General features: G+C 41.1%; 1 protein-coding gene across 1 annotated transcript in view; it reads right to left on the reverse strand.

Annotated features, from left to right (window-relative positions):
• Window positions 1-18,084, reverse strand: part of EBF1 (EBF transcription factor 1) — a 389,084-nt gene that overhangs the window by 92,914 nt on the left and 278,086 nt on the right. The window contains 1 exon segment of the mRNA XM_047728952.1: window positions 7,479-7,609. Coding sequence (XP_047584908.1) covers window positions 7,479-7,609 — 131 coding nt within the window.

The raw sequence follows: 18,084 nt of genomic DNA on the forward strand, positions 1-18,084 counted from the left end.
TTTTCTGCCTTTCTTAGTTTTATGTTTGATTTGAATGGAACTGTATTGCCTACAAATGTGATATAAATAAGAGTCACTAGAATGCCAGTGCCATCATGGATAAAATTTGGGAGGGTGCAGCAAATATAAGGTAATTTATTAAAAGACTAAAGAAATACCATGAGAAAACTGGAGCAAAAGAGAGTTAAATGGGGGGTGAAGCTGGTGTCTGTAAAACTGGGCTGTGACCCCGGCACTAAGAAGCAGCTAATGCATTCCCAGGACAAGTCACTGTATGACTCTAGAGCCTCTTTTTCTTCATTTCCAAAAAACAGCTGCACTCGATGACTGGAAAGGTTCCTCAAAGCCCTCAAAATTTTGTGATTCTACATGTGGTTCTGTAAAACTCAAGGCCAAACAAAAAAGCCTGGGAAACTTCCAGTGGGAACATGTATGAGTTGTAGCCATTCATTTTTTAATGTCACAGAGGAGCAAATGCTATTTTTTATTTACAATCCTTCCTCTGAGCTATGTGTATAGATGAGAATGGAAAGTAGAGATAGGAAAGAAGAAAGAAGTCAGGATCTGCATTTAAAACTGTGTTTTCCAGCTTTTGGATTAAAGCAGGAAATCATTTCTCAGCCCCCAAACTGCCATTTATTCACCCAACTGTATTCACCCACATGTCTCCCTCACCTCACCCTCCAACAGCAGTTTCTTTGGACTTCCCCTTATCTCTGGGAATGCAGTTGAAGAAAACATCTGGATGCAAAAGACGACACGTAGCCCGTGTGTGCGGCTCACTGGTTCTTACAGTGATGACACGGCCTTCTCCATCGGAGCTAAGTGGTTCCGGCCATCTTTAAATGTAACTGTCCTGTAAAATCACGTGGCATCTAGTGCCAAGTGTGCAGTGACTAGAACCAGATGCAAAATATGAGAGAAATTCTGTTCAAAGCCTGCAGCATTAAAGAATAATGACTCTACACATTCCAGATCTTATCTGAATAACACTCTGCAAATACTTCAGATGATTTTCTCACATCTACCCCAGACCAATCACTTCATGAGTAGATTTTTCATGGCTTTTCTTCGTTACCATGAAATCCAGCCATCACCAATGTATCAGGTTCTGTGGTCACAAAAGTTTGGGACGTGTCGTACACTTCATCTCAGGCATTCACAGTGCATGTTAGTATCTCAAAAACTTTTTTGCAAAGTCCTAGAATGAGGACCAGTTGAATTTATTTGACTCAACATTTCCCAGACTTACCAGTAAAAACCTCCCTCCACCATCCTCCATGGGATACCTATTGATATCCAAAAAAATCGGTATATTCCACAGAACTATCTGGAAAATGAATTAGACCAACATTGTGGTCTAGGTCTCCAATTTATATCAGATACCAGGACCTGAAGTGTAGAACATAGAAATACAGACTAATGATATATCTATAGGGAGATCCAATTTTGTAGCTAAATAAACGGTTTTGATGAATCCTTTCACAAAGAAACACGATATTGGTATCTTGCAAGTGTGTTGTAAAAGTAAAGAATAATAGTGGAAGAAAAGAAGCTACTTGCTACCCATCATCACTTCGTGCTTCTTACTTTGAAGGGACTCTCAAGGGAATAAACTCTAGATAAAAGGCATTATAAAATTGTAGCTGATTTCAAGGAGGATTTAGTGTAAGTCCCTCATTTTCAGATGGGGAAACTGAGGCCCGATGGCCAACACTAACTAAAATCTAGATCCTCTGACTGAGCAATAGAAGGAGTGCAGTTAACACCCACGTGTCCCTACTGGCTCCTTGCCCACCACCAACCCTTGCCGTCTAAACCCTTGCTTGGATGATTGTCCGCCTGAAGTCCCCTTCATCTCTGCTCCTCACCAATCTCACCATTGTGCTTTCCTTACAGGCATCTTAAATACCTTAAGCTCTATAAATTCTCCCAGAGACTGCTGTGATTAAATCAAAGGATGGTCAGAGCCTAAATGCCTAGCAGAGAGAGGCACCCGTACATCACAGGAGCTTGGCTGGTTATTTGAACAGTGTACTTCTTCCTGTACCATTCTCTGTGCCTTCGAGGACCTTGCTTTGAATTTTAAGCTAGTCATTTAACACTGGATTATAAAAATATATTATGTAACTCCCCAATTTGTTTCATGGGAGCAAGTTCCTCTTCCAAATAAAACACCAGAGTCCATAAAGCCTAATCGTGATCACCCGTAGTACCTGTACCAGTGCTAGACACCAAGAGGCAAGCCAAGCAGTACTCATTGCTTAGCAATTAGAGCGGTTCAAGGAGATATTAAAGGAAGTATTTGCTCTACAGACCAGTAGCAGCAGCCCTTCCCCCCTCCAAATCACATGTTGATGGAAAAGCAAAAACAACCAAGAATATCTCTGATCGAGGAAAAAACTCAACTCACATTAATCACGAGCACACATCAATCCTGTTGATTTTTCCTGGGTTTATTTATAACATATATATATTTGTTAAGTCTTTCGGGTAAAGGCAAGCTAAGAAGCCCAAGGGTATCAGTATAATAATTTGCTTTCTGGAAAGACAGAGAGGAGAAAAGGCAAGAAATGCTAAGGAAGAAGAACAAAGATGGCAAACCAAATTCACAGGAAAGCGAGGCAGTTCCCCCCCAAACTTGGGAGCTCACAGAAGGCAGCCCTGAGTGAGGAACAATGGAGTGCTACCTTTCTTTTTCCCAACCCTCAGGGGGCAATCAAGGAGCTAAGCTGAACTACTCATTTGCAAAAGATTGGGTTGGTAGGGAAAGAGCACAGAGGAGGGTAAATTAGCCAGCCCTATTTTCTCTCACTCTTTTTAAAATTCTGGAGCTAAAAAAAGACTCCAAATAATAGCATCAGCTGCTAATCTAAAATGTTATCTGCTTGTCCTGGCCCACCAGCCTGCTTCCTGAGTGCTTTGGGCTATAAAGTGAGGAAATGGAGAAGAGATAATAGTCTACTTAAAATTAGAAGTACCAGGTCCTAGAGGTGGCACAGATCATGTGGCCAGGGGACAAAGAGCCAGATAGATAGGGGTCCTATGTAGAGATGAGGCCCAAACAGGTTCACTGTCCTACCTAAGTTCTCTATGTTGGCAAGGAAGAGGTTGTCTTCTGCCCCTCACACAAGGCAAGTATCCTTCATATGGATAAATTCTTCCTAGAAGCCAATGGCTCCATCCACAAGCCTATACAACCAGAAAATGAAGGCATCACTCTTACTCCTGCATCCCAAGTCTACCTCAGCCTGGAAGGTGATAGTAATTGCTAAGATACCCATCCCCACCTCACCACAGCACAAGACATCAATGGCAATGGTGAGCATCACACCCTAGTCTGATGTGATAAAACACTAAGGTAAAAATTGTGGCATAGGCTAAATCATAGACTGTTCAGGTGAGGCCCTGGAGTCAGGCTGTCTGGGTTCAAATCCCATGTCCCCCCTTTGATCACTGAATGGCTTATTTAACTTCCTTAAGCCTCAATTTCCTCATCAGTAAAACAAGAACAACGTGGTAGACAGATGTTGCAATGCTCGCAGGAGAGCCATACCAAATACTCAGCATGGTACCTGGCAGGAACCAAGTGCTCAGGGAATGTTAGCTGGTATTGGTCATACTACACATTTTTTCCACAGATCTTTCACAGATATCCTCTCTTAAATATTCACAGTATTGAGTTCTGATTCTATCCAATGGAAGCCTGCAGAAATGGCCCAGAACTGGTGGATATTTTTTGCCTCTACCAAATGAAATGCATTTATGTAATTTTATGTGATTAAAAACAACCACCACAGTCACTACTACTGTTACTATTACTACTAGCTCTCCTCTATTACCTGGATTTCTAGGCATGTTTTTTTTCTTTCTCCTATTTCTGTCCCTTTTCCCTCTCTTATGTGTCTGTTTGCCCTCTCAGTAACTTGGGCATTTATTTCCTTTGTAAAAAGAGCCACTGTAGTATAAAATGCCATATCTAGCACTATCTGTGTGACAATGGGTAAGTTTCTTAACCTCTCTGATGCCTGGTTTTCTCATATGGCTCTAATATAGGGCTATCAGGAGGATCAAATAAAGTGATACCCATAAGTGCCCATGCATGATAAACCCTTCATAAACGTGAGTTATTTCTTAATTTCTCAGTATTATACAATGGGTTTTTGAAATTGAAGCAGTACCAAATTCTCTCCCTTCACTAAAAGGGAGAGAAAATCATGTCTGTATGAAATCTAAATATATAAATAGTTTAGAATATTTATAAGAAGTTCATCTCTGCAAGACTCATGTTTCTGAAATGTCAAGAAAAATAACAACCCAGGGGCACCTGGGTGGCTCAGTGGGTTAAGCCACTGCCTTCGGCTTGGGTCATGATCCCAGAGACCTGGGATCGAGCCCCACATCGGGCTCTCTGCTCAGCGGGGAGCCTGCTTCCTCCTCTCTCTCTGCCTGCCTCTCTGCCTGCTTGTGATCTCTCTGTCAAATTAAAAAAAAAAAAAAATAACAACCCATATCAAAATCTTCCATTCAGACTCCCCACCTCTATTACAGCAGAGGATTTACTTATTTTAAAATAATATCTAATTTTGGAAACTGCCTGGTAGGTTTCCACCGGAAAGGATCAGAGTTGATTTATGACATAATCACACATGAGAGCAGTTGGGCAGGAGGTGGTGGGCCAAGAAGGGGCATGCATCCCCCACCCTCACCTCCTAGCTGGACCCAGGGCAGTGGAGGGCCTGAGGAAAGGGGAGGGCAAAGGTATACCCTTACTCGGTTATTTTTTTTCATGACTTGTATTGGTTTTGTTATGTGGAAACAGATCCTTTGAAGTAATTTGGATAAGTCTAAATTAGAAATTAATCTTCCTTACCTTTCCCAAAAGAGGGCAAGAATATGGGGGAACCGAGAGGAAACACAAGGACCTTGACTAGGAACAGGGTAGAGGTACAAATTAACGATTTCCTGATATGTCAAAGTCCTTGTTCCATAACCAATATAGTGTTGGGCAAAGATTGGATACAAAGTTGTTTTTTTTTTTTTTTTTAGTTTTTTTATTTTTCAGCATAACAGTATTCATTATTTTTGCACCACACCCAGTGCTCCATGCAATCCGTGCCCTCTACAATACCCACCACCTGGTGCCCCCAACCTCCCACCCCCCACCCCTTCAAAATTCTCAGATCGTTTTTCAGAGTCCATAGTCTCTCATGGTTCACCTCCCCTTCCAATTGCCCTCAACTCCCTTCTCCTCTCCATCTCCCCTTGTCCTCCATGCTATTTGTTCTGCTCCACAAATAAGTGAAACCATATGATAATTGACTCTCTCTGCTTGACTTATTTCACTCAGCATAATCTCTTCCAGTCCCGTCCATGTTGCTACAAAACTTGGGGATTCATCCTTTCGGATACAAAGTTTTAAAGGAAGTTTCAGACTAACCCACCTTATTCTCAGAGGTTTAGTAAGACTTCCCGCCAAATCTGAGTCCACTTCTCAGGCCTCACTTCGACTACAGTAATATGGAGCAAGAAGTGCATGTTATATTTATTCTTCCCTCTTCCAACTTCCATGATAAGCAACAGAATGAGAGACAGAAAGGGATGAATATATAGCCCACATGATCTGGGAGAAGCTGTCCTTGTGAGGACTGCCGTCCCCAGCTGGGATAAAGACACCAGACTGACATGTATGTGATGCTTCTAATTTTACAACCCAATGGTCCCGACAAAGAATGGGTACAGTCGGCAGCGGGAGCTCAGTTCACCTTTCATGCTGGGATGGCCCATCCACCTCAGACAGCAATCAGTTCGATGCACTGAGAAGCCCATCTCTGATTCAGCTCTGTGAGAGCTTTGATTTTCAGGCCACACACATGCCGCTAGTTAGGAGCATTGGAAACACAAAACCAAAGGCAGCACAGGCTGGCAAGGGGCTGGCCAGAGTGGGTTCCTGGCAATAAGATGTGCACATAGAAGACTTAAAAAGAAAGACAGGTTCTGCTTTGGGAAGATAAACATGCTCAATGATTAGCCTTAACTCTCTGCTTACCCAGCGGCACACCTAGAGAGAAGACACAAAATATCTACATGGTCTGAACAGTGGTATTATGGGAGGACAGATAGATACTGAAATAAAAAAATCTGCGTTCTACCTTCAGTTCTGCTACCGACTTCTCTGTGTGGCTACATACATAAAATCCACACTCCACGGGCTCCAAGCAGCTGCTTTGGGGGTTTGTAACTATTTATCTCTAAACCTTGGTGTCTTCATTAAGAACAGATATGTGCTGGGTGCCTGGGTGGCTCAGTGGGTTAAGCCTCTGCCTTTATTCAGGTCACGATTTCAGGGTCCTGGGATGGAGGCCCGCATCAAGGCGCTCTGCTCGGTGGGGAGCCTGCTTCCCCCTCTCTCTCTGCCTGCCACTCTGCCTACTTGTGATCTCTTTCTGTCTGTCAAATAAATAAATAAATCTTAAAAAAAAAAAAAAAAGATACGTGCTAAGGGTGCTAAGAGGGAAGGATTGAGATGATCTGTGTCAAGGGCTGAGCACAGCGCCTACTATACAGTAAGTTCCAATAAAGTTTAGAGATTCACACAACTGCTTATAAAACAAACAGGGTGAATGAGCTCAACAGTACCTTATAGCCCTAACATGGGTCTTATTCTAAACTTTGGGCAAGTGAAAGAGAAGGGGCTCTGGGCATGCTGGATAAGAAGTCTAGGCTCAGAATACAGAAAGAAAACAAAGGCAAGTTTTCCACAACGTCTATATAATAGTGATGCTTATGTTTTATAATCTCGAGCCAACGTTGATTATTGCCAGGCACGTCAACTGACAGGTCAAAATAATGATCACAGTGCTTAGAAAGCACTACACACACAGAACAGAGTCATTTTCATGTGGTTGGGGTTTCATACTAAGCTGCCCATGAGCTGTAAATTCTTAGGGCTGGAAAAAGCCACTGGTTCTTCGAGGTTGCACTGGTTAATCACTCACTCTTGGATGAAGAAGCCCTAAATCAGTCAAGAACCACCTACAGCTGCATTATTACCATCACATGAATGGTGCTCCTTGAGGAAGGGTCTCCAGTAGACCCCATCTACAACTGTTCACAGATTACTATCTTCTTGAAGTCTGAACAGGGCTTTTCCTATATATTTTGTGACTCTGCATCTCCTTTCCAATTCCCAATACACAATAGGACCTCCACACCACGGCTAACATAAGAGGACAAATGACAAAACAGAAGCTCTTCTGGTGCTTACAGGCCAGAGGATGGAAATCATTCCAGTAGAAAGTAGTGCCTCCAGGTATACCCAACCCATGTCTCCCGGTTTCTCGGAGTTCTGCAGACTAGAGCTGGCCCACCCAGGGTGGCACCACGAAATTCTACACACACTCTATTAGAAATTCAAGTGTAGACAGTATCCTCAACTAGACCAACCTATTAGATATTAATGTTCAGACAACACCTACCTCACTCCAGACCAGCATGGTACCGAATATGACCTGTAACCCATCAAAGAAATTGTCCCCTATGATGATCACAGTCGCGCCTCCCGTCGTCCATCCTTCACTCGGGCTGATGGCTTTGATACAGGGAGTAGCTGCTTTTCAACACACATGAAAAAGAGAAGGAGTCTGCTGTTAGAACCAAACTTTAATGATGGAGACTTGAGAAAAAGAAAGAAAAAATATCTTTTATCTTTTCACTAACAGAAAGTCCCCCAAGATCTCAGCATTTCCTAGCTGCTTTAGGATCTGAAACCTAAGGGTGCAATTTCAGTTTTTAAAAGCATCTGTTTCATTGTTTCTATTGACATACATATATTTTACCCAATCATTTTCAAACCTGAGAGCTTATAAAATAAAACACAGAAGCAAAATTTAATTTATGAGATGCTAAAGATAAAAAAAAAAAAATTGGGTGGCTTTTTGGAACACACTGGAAACCTTATTGAATTGCTTCATAATTAAACATACTTCCCGAAAAGAAAATCAATAGATTTTTAGATAAGCATTTCCGTCCAAAGGGAAGTGAGAAAGGAGGCCAGAGCAAGAAAGTATTCTTGCTCCATGCCTTCTATCTGTAACACTAACACAGTCACGTTCCTCATTAGAAATCATTAGGATTTTTTCAACAAATGTCATGGATCCCATTTTATAGATGTAAAGTCTGCAGGTCACTCAGGGTAAATTATGTAACCAAACATCTGAGTCAGGGCTGAACCACAGAAAGTCCCATGACCTTTGCTTTGTTGCCATTCCCAGGCATAAAACTCTAGAATGGACTTTTAAAAAAATTTCATATCTCTTTTCTTTCCATTACAAATGGCCCTTGGAGATGGGAAATAATTTGCAAATACCATGATTCTAAACAGACTGGAGGTGGCTTGCCTGGTGAGAATGGCAAAATTTCAACAGAATTGCTAGGCATAAACATAATTGTAGGATTATGTTTTTGAAATGTCTCAGAGGACACCAAGGATTTTTAACTCCACGATGCCATGTTGTTGTTCTCATTATTACTTTTATGAACAAGAACAAAGCAAAATTCTAAAGCAAGGGAGATATTGCGCAAGGAGAGGAAACGAGACCCTTCTCTTTAATAAAAAGTTTATTAAGTATCCAACACTGACTTTCCAAGTATTGAAGCCAATGAGAGCACCAGTTAATTTTAACGGGAAAAAAGCTGGAAAAAAACTATTGGACTTTGTCAAATTTGGCAACATGTCATGCTTTAACTTTTGCAAGAAGAAAAGAAAATATTAAGCCCAGCCCGGTGGGACCATTGTTCACGTGCCACCACACAAACAAGTAGAATGGGTTTGATTTTGATTTAAATTCATCTTATAAAATAGCACAGAGAAATTAGGAAATATCCAAACTAAACATTTCATGTTGGCTAAACTCATAGTAATGCATTTACAACTAAAACTGGACAGTTCAGATGCCTTTTCTCTCCTTCACTTTTGCCCCAAAACAAAATAATTAATCAAGAAAATGTAAGTGATTCATGACTTGAAAATTCTTGTCCAATTTTTAACAGACATAAAAGTTGTGATCAATGCTCCACAGGCATAGGACTTTTTCTTAAGCAGAATTTTTCTTTGAAAGTAAAGATGTTTAAATACATGATTGAGTATTCCCAAACCAATGGCAGAGTATGATGCATGATTTCAAGAAATGTATAAGAGAAGTCAAGTACATTGAACAACTACATAGAATTCCTAACATAAAAGCAGTTTGGAAACATTCTAGTTAATGTCTCAAAATCTCAATTCTTAATTTCTAACTCAGAGGCCTCAGTTGCTAATGTAGAGTAGAAAGAGCACCCTATCTCCAGATACTTCTGAGAACAGGATCTTGGTTTAACTGAACTTGTCTTCAAGGAGTCCAGCCTAATGGCGAAGTGTGAAATCCAATGGCATCATTAAATGCTGACCCTGTGACTACCCTCATAAACAACAATAGAGACTTGATGTTTATTATCTGCATGAGCTTTAATTTTTTAAAATTTTGTTTTTGTAATAATGCAAATTTCTTTAGGTAAGTGTCTTCCTTTAGATATTTCTTTAGATAAGAAGGGACTCCTCCAGGCTTACTTATCAGAGTACAAAGAAGGCAGAATGGTGTTGATTTATCTTTGAGAGACTCTCCTATAGTAGGATGTTCTGATAGCATGGTCAAGCTGCTTTTAGCCTTGATCCCCTCTACTTCTTTCCATTTGTTGTTTGTAGAATAAAGAAGGCATGTAAGTGTGTGTGTGTGTGTGTGTGTGTGTGTGTGTATGTGTGCTTTCACACACTTCCTAAAGAAAGTGATAATGTTTTCAAATTCTGTGAGGAACCAACCACAAAGTTAACTATCAACTAGCCAGAGGAAAGAAAGATCTTCAAGCTTCCAGAGATAAGCTGCTGAGGAGACACTATGTGACACCACCTTCTTAGCTTTTTGGAGAAAAGAACCCTTGAAGGAAGTACTTCGAGAAAAGAGTGACACACCCCTCGATCATCCTACCTCCACATTCAACCATCCGTTATCCTTGCTTAGAGATTAGATGCCATTCCTAGAACAAGGAAGTCATGCACACCTTTCTAAAGTTGGGCTTCAAAGCATTCTATAGGTGGTTCTATACATTTGTGTGTCATAGAAGTCTTAAGAGGAAGCTCTGTGGTATTTCCCCACTGGGAAGTTTGGAAAATATGTAAAGGACTCATGGGCTGTGCCACTGAGAGACAGAGAGATGGGGAAGGTATGTTACTGGCATTTAGCGCCTGGAAGTCAAAGATGCTAACTAGTCAACAATGCATGGGATAGTTTCCCCCAAATGAAGAACTCTAAAACGTCAATAACACAAGGTAGAAGACACTGTGACTAGCTAACAGAGGGGGCCCAGGAGTGGTTGTTAAAAACTCACAGGTCCATACAGGCCAAGGCAGAAAACACAAATGAATACAGCAGCTCCAAGTCTCAGAACAAACATGAGATGGGTGACCCTGACATTAGGAATTGGGGAAGATCTAGCCACTCATTCCCCCACACAAATGCAGGCCCAGTGTGGTCAGGGCTTCTGATCTTTTGAAAGAAGCTGGGAACCAGATTTTTATGTGAATTTTCCAATCTTTAAATGCTGGCAACTGATTTAATTTTTTTTTCAACGTATAGGCTGTAGGCAAAATATTTTTAACTCTCAGGCCACCGTTTTACACCTTTATCCTAGTCACAAACAAACCTGCCAGATTAAAAGCAGCCCAGGAAATACTTGCAAATGTACCTAAAACTATAGGTACCCAAAAGTTCACTGCAGTATTAACAGTAAAAATATTCAAGTCTAGGTGCCTCTAATTAGAAAGTGGCTAAATAAATTATGGTATATCCACACTTCAGAATATTAGGAGTGTCATTAGAATGGATGGGAAAGACTTCTATAAACTGACATGGAAAAATGTCAAAGTATATTAGTAAGTAAAAAAACAATTTGTAGTCTAATGAACAGTGTGATCCTGTTTACTTAAAAAATGACATACAGGAGTTTGTATATACACCTGTGTTTGTGTGTATATAGTTATGTGAATGAAAGTCTGGAAGGAAGTACACCCACTGTCCCCAGTGGGTCCATATGAAACAGCCACGTGGTTGGAATGGGGTTGAGGGGGAGAGAGACCATTAAATTTTACTCTGTAGAAAGCGGTATGGTTTGAATGTTTTCAGTGAGCATGTGTGAAGGTAATACGTTTTCATAATAAGAATTAAATAACAGAGCATTTAAGTCTGTAAGAGATAAAGGTTGTACTATTTAGAACAAATGGACACTAATTAAAAAAAAAAGAAATTGTCCAGCGGTGCTGACTAACAAATCCTGAACCTCTCCTTCTCTCTTCTTTTTGGGTAAGCTTTACTCTGAGAAAGCCCAGACCACATCTGAAGCAGCCAAGGACTTGCTTTTTCTTTCATTCAGGAGAGCCAAAGAGAAACGGAAAGGAAGAAGACAAGGAGAGATCATTTTTAACAGCCACAGTGGATGTGTTCAGTAGAATTTGAAGGTGCGAAGATTTATAAATGATTCAATTGAGCCCAGGACTGTAATAATCAATACAATCCTATCTCTATGAAAATATTATGAAATTGGGGAGGGGAGAGGATTTGATTGAATAAAAGCCACTTTCACCAGCCAAGTCTTGATTTAATTAATAAAAGATTCTTCCTTCCTCACCAGTGAATTTTCACACTCTAGGTAACCACAAGGACAGAGAGCCAATTCCTGGTTCTAAAACTCATTAAAAATTAAAGTTGAAGTTGATGTTTTTTTTCTTTTTTTTTTTTTCCACCTCTTCCCCCACCCCCAACAGCCACCAAAGTAGAGGAGATTTTCTTTCCTTCAAACTATGACAATAACATGATTACCCTACCACAGTTTAGCATAATGGCTCTGAAATGCTCGTGGCACATTGCAGAGTTAAAGTGGAAATTATTAGGTAGCTCTTCTTTGTTATAATAATGATCACTCCACAAATAAAAGCTCTTCTCCCAAAGGTACTGCAAGGCACAAAATGCTAATTCTGAAGATTATGTGTGTGCTTTTATTAAATATTACCATGCCCTGCCTGTTTGAGGGCTTCTCTGCTCTGATTGTTTTATGAGTACCCATGTTAATGTCATTCCCATCTTGCTAGCAGCAGGCACACATTTTAGCGTTTGTATGAGAGTTGATCAAAGGCCACGTGCTGGGGGAATTGCTGAGAAAACACGGACAAGCGATAAAAATCTAACAGATTAATTGGTTTAAATTTCATTTCAGGGTGTTGAACTTTGGCTCAGGACTCTAATACTACACCGTGAGTCAGGGCCTGATTACCAGATTTCCAATTTGCTTCTGAACAATGGTCGTGGTGAGAAGAAAAAGAGAGGGAAGGATTGGGGGTGGGAGGGGTGGGGGGAGAAAGAATGAATGAATGAAAGAAGGAAGGAAGGAAGCAAAGAAATGGTTCAGCCTCCAGTAGATATTTAACAGCTAACGTTCTGTGCACAGACAATCCAGAGCATTTACATTTCCTTCTGCTAACCACGGAAGGCAGAAGAAATCACGGATGCCCTTAGCAGTTTAAAATTCTCAGATTTGCCACATCAGTGTTACAAGGTTCAAGTGCCTTCTCACTCACACCAGTAGCATCAGGCTCTTTACAGCAAGGTGAATTTGTAAGTTAGAACCAAGCCTCAGCCTCCGATAGAAATGATCTATTTCACTGATAGAAAGCAAGGGCCAGGAAAGCCATGTTTACCTCGGGGTTTATGGGTGGCCTTGGGGATAAGGGTTAATTGAGCTCAGAGGTGCCTGCCCATTGAGGTGAATTAGTGGTGTGTGAAGCTATCAGCAGGGTCCTGGGGCTGCTCTTACTTTTGCCTCCGAAATCTCTTGTACTGTGATCAATAGCTCACTTGTTTGGGGTAGCTCTGTAGATGACCTGGTGTAAGATTTATCATCCCTTATCACCAAAATGAGGCATTGGTGACAGTTGAGGTCCTATTATGGAAGTCTCATTAGACATGCTTTGTTTGGCTCTTCTCTCCATTCGTGTATTTTAAATATGCTGGGGAGACAACCCTTCCTCGGTTGGTAAAATGTATAAATTGAGAAACGTTCTAATCCCCTTCTAAATCTCAAGATAAAATTCCACTAAAATAGAGATGAGCTGATTTGCCATCTCTGTTGTGTATAGCGTGTGAAAGGAAGTAAACTCTCCTTCTCCAGCATCCTGTTAGCCAGATCTCTAGATTAATAAGCATTTCCACAGAGCAGATAACTGATGCTTACAATGGAGGTGAAAATGCTGGCACCAGCCCTTACTGGCTCCCGAATAAAGACAGAAAGATGCAGTTGTGTTAAATTGATTAACATTCAGAGTACTACAGTATTTGCAAACGGGCCACAGCTCCAGCTGTTTGAATTCCACCTCTCTCGCTCAGGGCAACCTTGAAGAAGTCACTTAGCCTCTCTAAGACTCTTACCCTCTCAGAGCAGTGGTTCCTGCTCACAGACTTGTGGCAAAATGCAGAACGTGTCTGCTTGTGTTTTGTTGTTTTCCGATGTGCCAGGCACTGGACATGCTCATTGCTGCTCTAAGAATGACTGTTATCACCAGTTCTCCACAAGCTAGAGTTTTTTCATTCACCAGAATCCCCAACAGCCTCATCACTGCAGGTTCTGAAGTTTATTGTAAAACTTTCGTAGGAACTTCCAATCCAGGGACTTGCTACCTAGCCAGCTAAATTGACTGAGGAGCTGGGTGTGGCATCAGTCCCTCTAAGATAGGATTGTTTTTAAGGCTCTCATTTGCCTGGAATGAATATTAAGGGTGATCTTTCCAGAAATAAGGAACTGACTTCATTGTCATTGTCCCAAAGTTTGAGACTTGTGAAACCCATGAGCTCAGCCCGTTTCTGTGGGGTACCTCTGACCTCATATAATCTCAGGTCCTTATCCCTCTATCTATTTGATTTTGGTGAAGTTGTGCTTGAGACCAGGCCTATACCCGAGAATGACAGGGACACTAAGTACTCCTACCTGGGACTCAACGCACAGATACTTGCCCTTCGTGTGAAGTCAAGACAATCGTTCTCGCTGTCATTTTTTTATTGATATAACAACTTTCTGGTCTACCCCCCAGATCAGCAGCACCAACACCTGCATTCTGTGATCCAGACAGCTGGTAGCTACTGGCCAGAAGGGAGGGCAAGCAAGTTTGTCCCTAGTGGGGAGACTGACCCTCTATATCTTCACCCTGGACGGGATAGGAATCTCTTCTGGGTTTACCAACCTTCCAACTGGATGCCTGGAACCAATAACTGTGATGGTGTGCGAAGCTTGTGCAAATTTCCCTTTCAGAATGCTAACTTCACCACGGACCCCTAGTCAGCTAATAAACAAATAAATAAGCATAGCTCTCGAATACAAATAAACAAACAAATAAAGCTCTTGAATTACTAGTTTATTTCTGCCTTCCTTAATTTTTTTTTCAGTAATTGCTTTATGCAGTTAAGCATTTTATTGTTTATTAGGGTCTTCATTTTGTTTTGTTATTGGTCTGCATTTATTGCCCCATCCACTAGCATATCTAGATGCTACTTGGCAAAGAGAGTTGGCCCGCATGTGTGTCTGTGTGCGTGACACTTTGAAGAGAAATGTAACCCGTGATACAGAGACTTCTCAATACCAGATGCAATTAAATCTATTAAATATTAAATGAGGAGATTGAGGATTTCAAGTGTGTTTCATCCTTTATTCCAAAATGACTTGATTTGGCAGAGCCCCTCGCTTTGACAACATTAATGGCTCTCGCAGAAAAGGAGAAAAGGAAAAAATCTGTAGTCAGTAGATGGAAATGCAGACCCAACATCCATCTACATTAAGGGACTGTTACCCTAATGCGGATACCTAAGCGTATCTTTAGCTAAATTCCAAAGTATGCTGTTGGCTGAATGCAGAGACGGCCCAAATTGTATATGCTTCCTCTTTAATTTGCAGGTTTACTTATTCTATTCTGAATTAGCAAAATTCTTCAACAATCAGTGGACAGAGAGAGAGCCGAGCAAAGGAAGGACAGAAATCCTAGTGCAACAATTGTAATCCGAACACTCTGGGGCAAGCACTTTTCGATTTCTGAGTTTGCCTATCTGAGATCCACCACTCTGTGTAGGATCTGTACGCAGGGTTATTTAACAATTTAGCAGTGAAAAATCTTGACATTTGATGTACCTGTAACTTCTAAATTGCACTTGAAAGACTTGTTGAAGGCTTTTTGATTCAATGACAGGCTACACAGCATTGTTTCATAATATGCAAAAATTGTTTGTTAACACTTTGGAAGCTCAGAATTTTATAACTCAGGAGGTGAGAACGTGCTGTTTTCCATTTCACATTGGCTCTGCCAAATCCGAAATTAAAATGTACAAAATATTAATCCTACAACCACCAATGGCAAATATTGCCACTGTTTTTTGTTTTTTGTTTTCTTTTCTTTTTTTCTCTTGTTCTGTGATCACCAGCCACACCATTGGGGTGGGGGGGAAAATATCATGGAAGGTGGGACAATCCTCAAAATGAATTATGCATGGATCCAATTGTGGTATTTGTTGCAACAATAGTAAGTTCACTTGCCTCTGATTATACAATAAGTAAATAACTCTTTTCTTCCTGACAAGGAGAACTTTCACGCACAAATTTATTTTTAGCTCAATTCTCCTTATTATCCTGTTGTAAGAAAAGTTCGAGATATGAAAGCTAGGGAAGAAAGGGGAATGAAATTAACTTTCCAAAAATGGACAGCCAATATTGTGCACAGAGGAAACAATTTTCAGGTTAAAAAAAAAAAAAAGGAACATGGAAGTGCTTCTTCAAGGAATACTCAAGTCTTTATTTGCAGGCAATCTTCCTGGGCCTGGAAAATCATAAAGTCAAATACGAGCAAGTCTAGTGGAAAATCTGTGATGTTAATCTTGGCTAGAGTCGTATTTTTAACAGGCCTTGAATGTGTGTGCTGGATTATCCAGATGGTCATACAGGAATCGGCCTGAGAGGATTAAACCTTTATGCCGAACTCTGCTCCATCTGTTCGCCAAGGTTTGCCTTTCCTTATCTGAATATGAATTTTTAGCCTCCTTGTGTCTGGGAGCCGGACTAAAGGCAACACTGAAAACATATCTGTGTGCAGATAATTTAACATTTCATTAGTTAGCCTCAGTTGATATCAGCTTGGTCTTCTTCTAGAAAACATTTTTTGCAATGAATTTTCCTAAGAAGGAATTTAAAATTATGGAGGCTCTCTTGTCCTTGTTGCTCGAGGGTTTATTTAGTCTTTTTCCTACTGAATTCTAGGACTCATTCAATACACTGTCATGACACGGGGTTTACCCTGATATTTACCCATAAATATCGAACAGGAAGACTTGGTACTCTCCCTGCAGAATGTGAGAAAAGATGAGACACACTTCCGACTGGATGAATGATCCAAGCAGAATATATTCATGTATTTTTTTTCCATTACAAGAAGATTGGTATTCGTCATTATTTGATAAAATTAGCTAGCCCAGCCATTTCTGTCATCTTCTCTAGGATTTCTATGTCTGCGAGGAGGCTCTATTAGGGGTAGGGGCTTATAACTCAGAGTTCTCGTCAAGAATAAAACAGGCTAACGTTTATTTTGCCCTCCTGTGCATACCTCCCCAGAAGAGGTGAAGTTACTTATTTTTCAAGGGAAAAGTTGGCTGGGACAAGTTTCAGGACAGAGGCCAGTAAGTAACCAGTAAGCCAGAGCCTGATAGATGGTTCTGGGGTTTCCAACCCTGTGACAAAGGAAAAGGGAGGGCTGTGACTGCTGGGCTCAGCGAAGCAAACAACATGCAAATGAATGAATTAGTGGTGTAAAAGAAGGATCTTCTAGAATCCTCCTTTGTGGCTGGTTTATGGCAATGCAATCATTAGATGTGCTCCACGTAGGCTTGTGATAGGCTTATGATGGAAACGCAAGAGACTGAAGCCCACCGAGCCTGAGTCTTAAGATGTGAGATCCCTCTAGCAGTCGAGGAGGGCTCCAGTGCTTTCCACGATCCCCTTGGTAACACTGGCTCTTGGCTCTGTGTCATTACGAATGGCAGGGGACAGCAGCTCGTCAAAAAACTCAGGCTTTTCCACACACAGGCCTAGTTATTAGGTTTACACAGTACCCTTGACCGGACAGCCAGAGGACCAAGAGCAGTGAAACTTTGCATTGGAGCTTAAGGTGACTTATGTATATTGGTACAAACGCACATATGACGTCTTATACAACATATGTCTTTGGCATATGTTTTTGGCCAGAATTGTAGTCGGGAGGTAAAAGATGGCTCCCTTTCAGGAAGCAGGTGATGAAACTCACTATAAGTCATCTCTTGTAAAATGAACACACAGCCCTAGTTGTCTACTCGCCACATTTTATTGTAAATGAGGACACTGGATGTTCAATCTCATTACTGAAGCCTGCTTTTGCCCAGTACGGTAGTCACTAGCCATATGCTGCTACTGAAATTTTTTAATTAACTAAAAATTCAATAAAAGTAGAAATTATTTCTTGGTCATACTAGCCACATTTCATGTGGTCAATAGCTACATGGGACTGGTGACCATCATCTCAGACAGCACAGAGACAGAACATGTCCATAGTCACAGAAAGTTCTGTTGAACAGCACTGATCTGAGGAGCGAGTTTAAATAACTGAGCCTATAACTGATAAAGAACAACCAGAGCTACCATTTAGGAGCTACCTTTCCTATGCCAGGACCTGTGCTAGGAATAATTGATCTCTAATCTCTTCAACAGTGATCACAAAATCAAATGCTCCCAGAGCCATGCAGGAAAGTAACTCAGATGGGCTAGGGACGACACCACGGGAGAGGTGTGGAATGTGGCTAACCATGGAGTAGTGTCTGCCCCACCCAAAAGGAACCCAACTTCTCCGTCTGACCTAAGTGTTGCCATTTGAAAACAGGGGTCCAACCCTGCCAGCTCTTCTGAATATAGAGAGAATTTACAAATCTCCATGTTTAG

The sequence above is a fragment of the Lutra lutra genome, chromosome 5 (genome assembly GCF_902655055.1).
Source record: "Lutra lutra chromosome 5, mLutLut1.2, whole genome shotgun sequence".
NCBI lineage: Eukaryota > Metazoa > Chordata > Mammalia > Carnivora > Mustelidae > Lutra > Lutra lutra.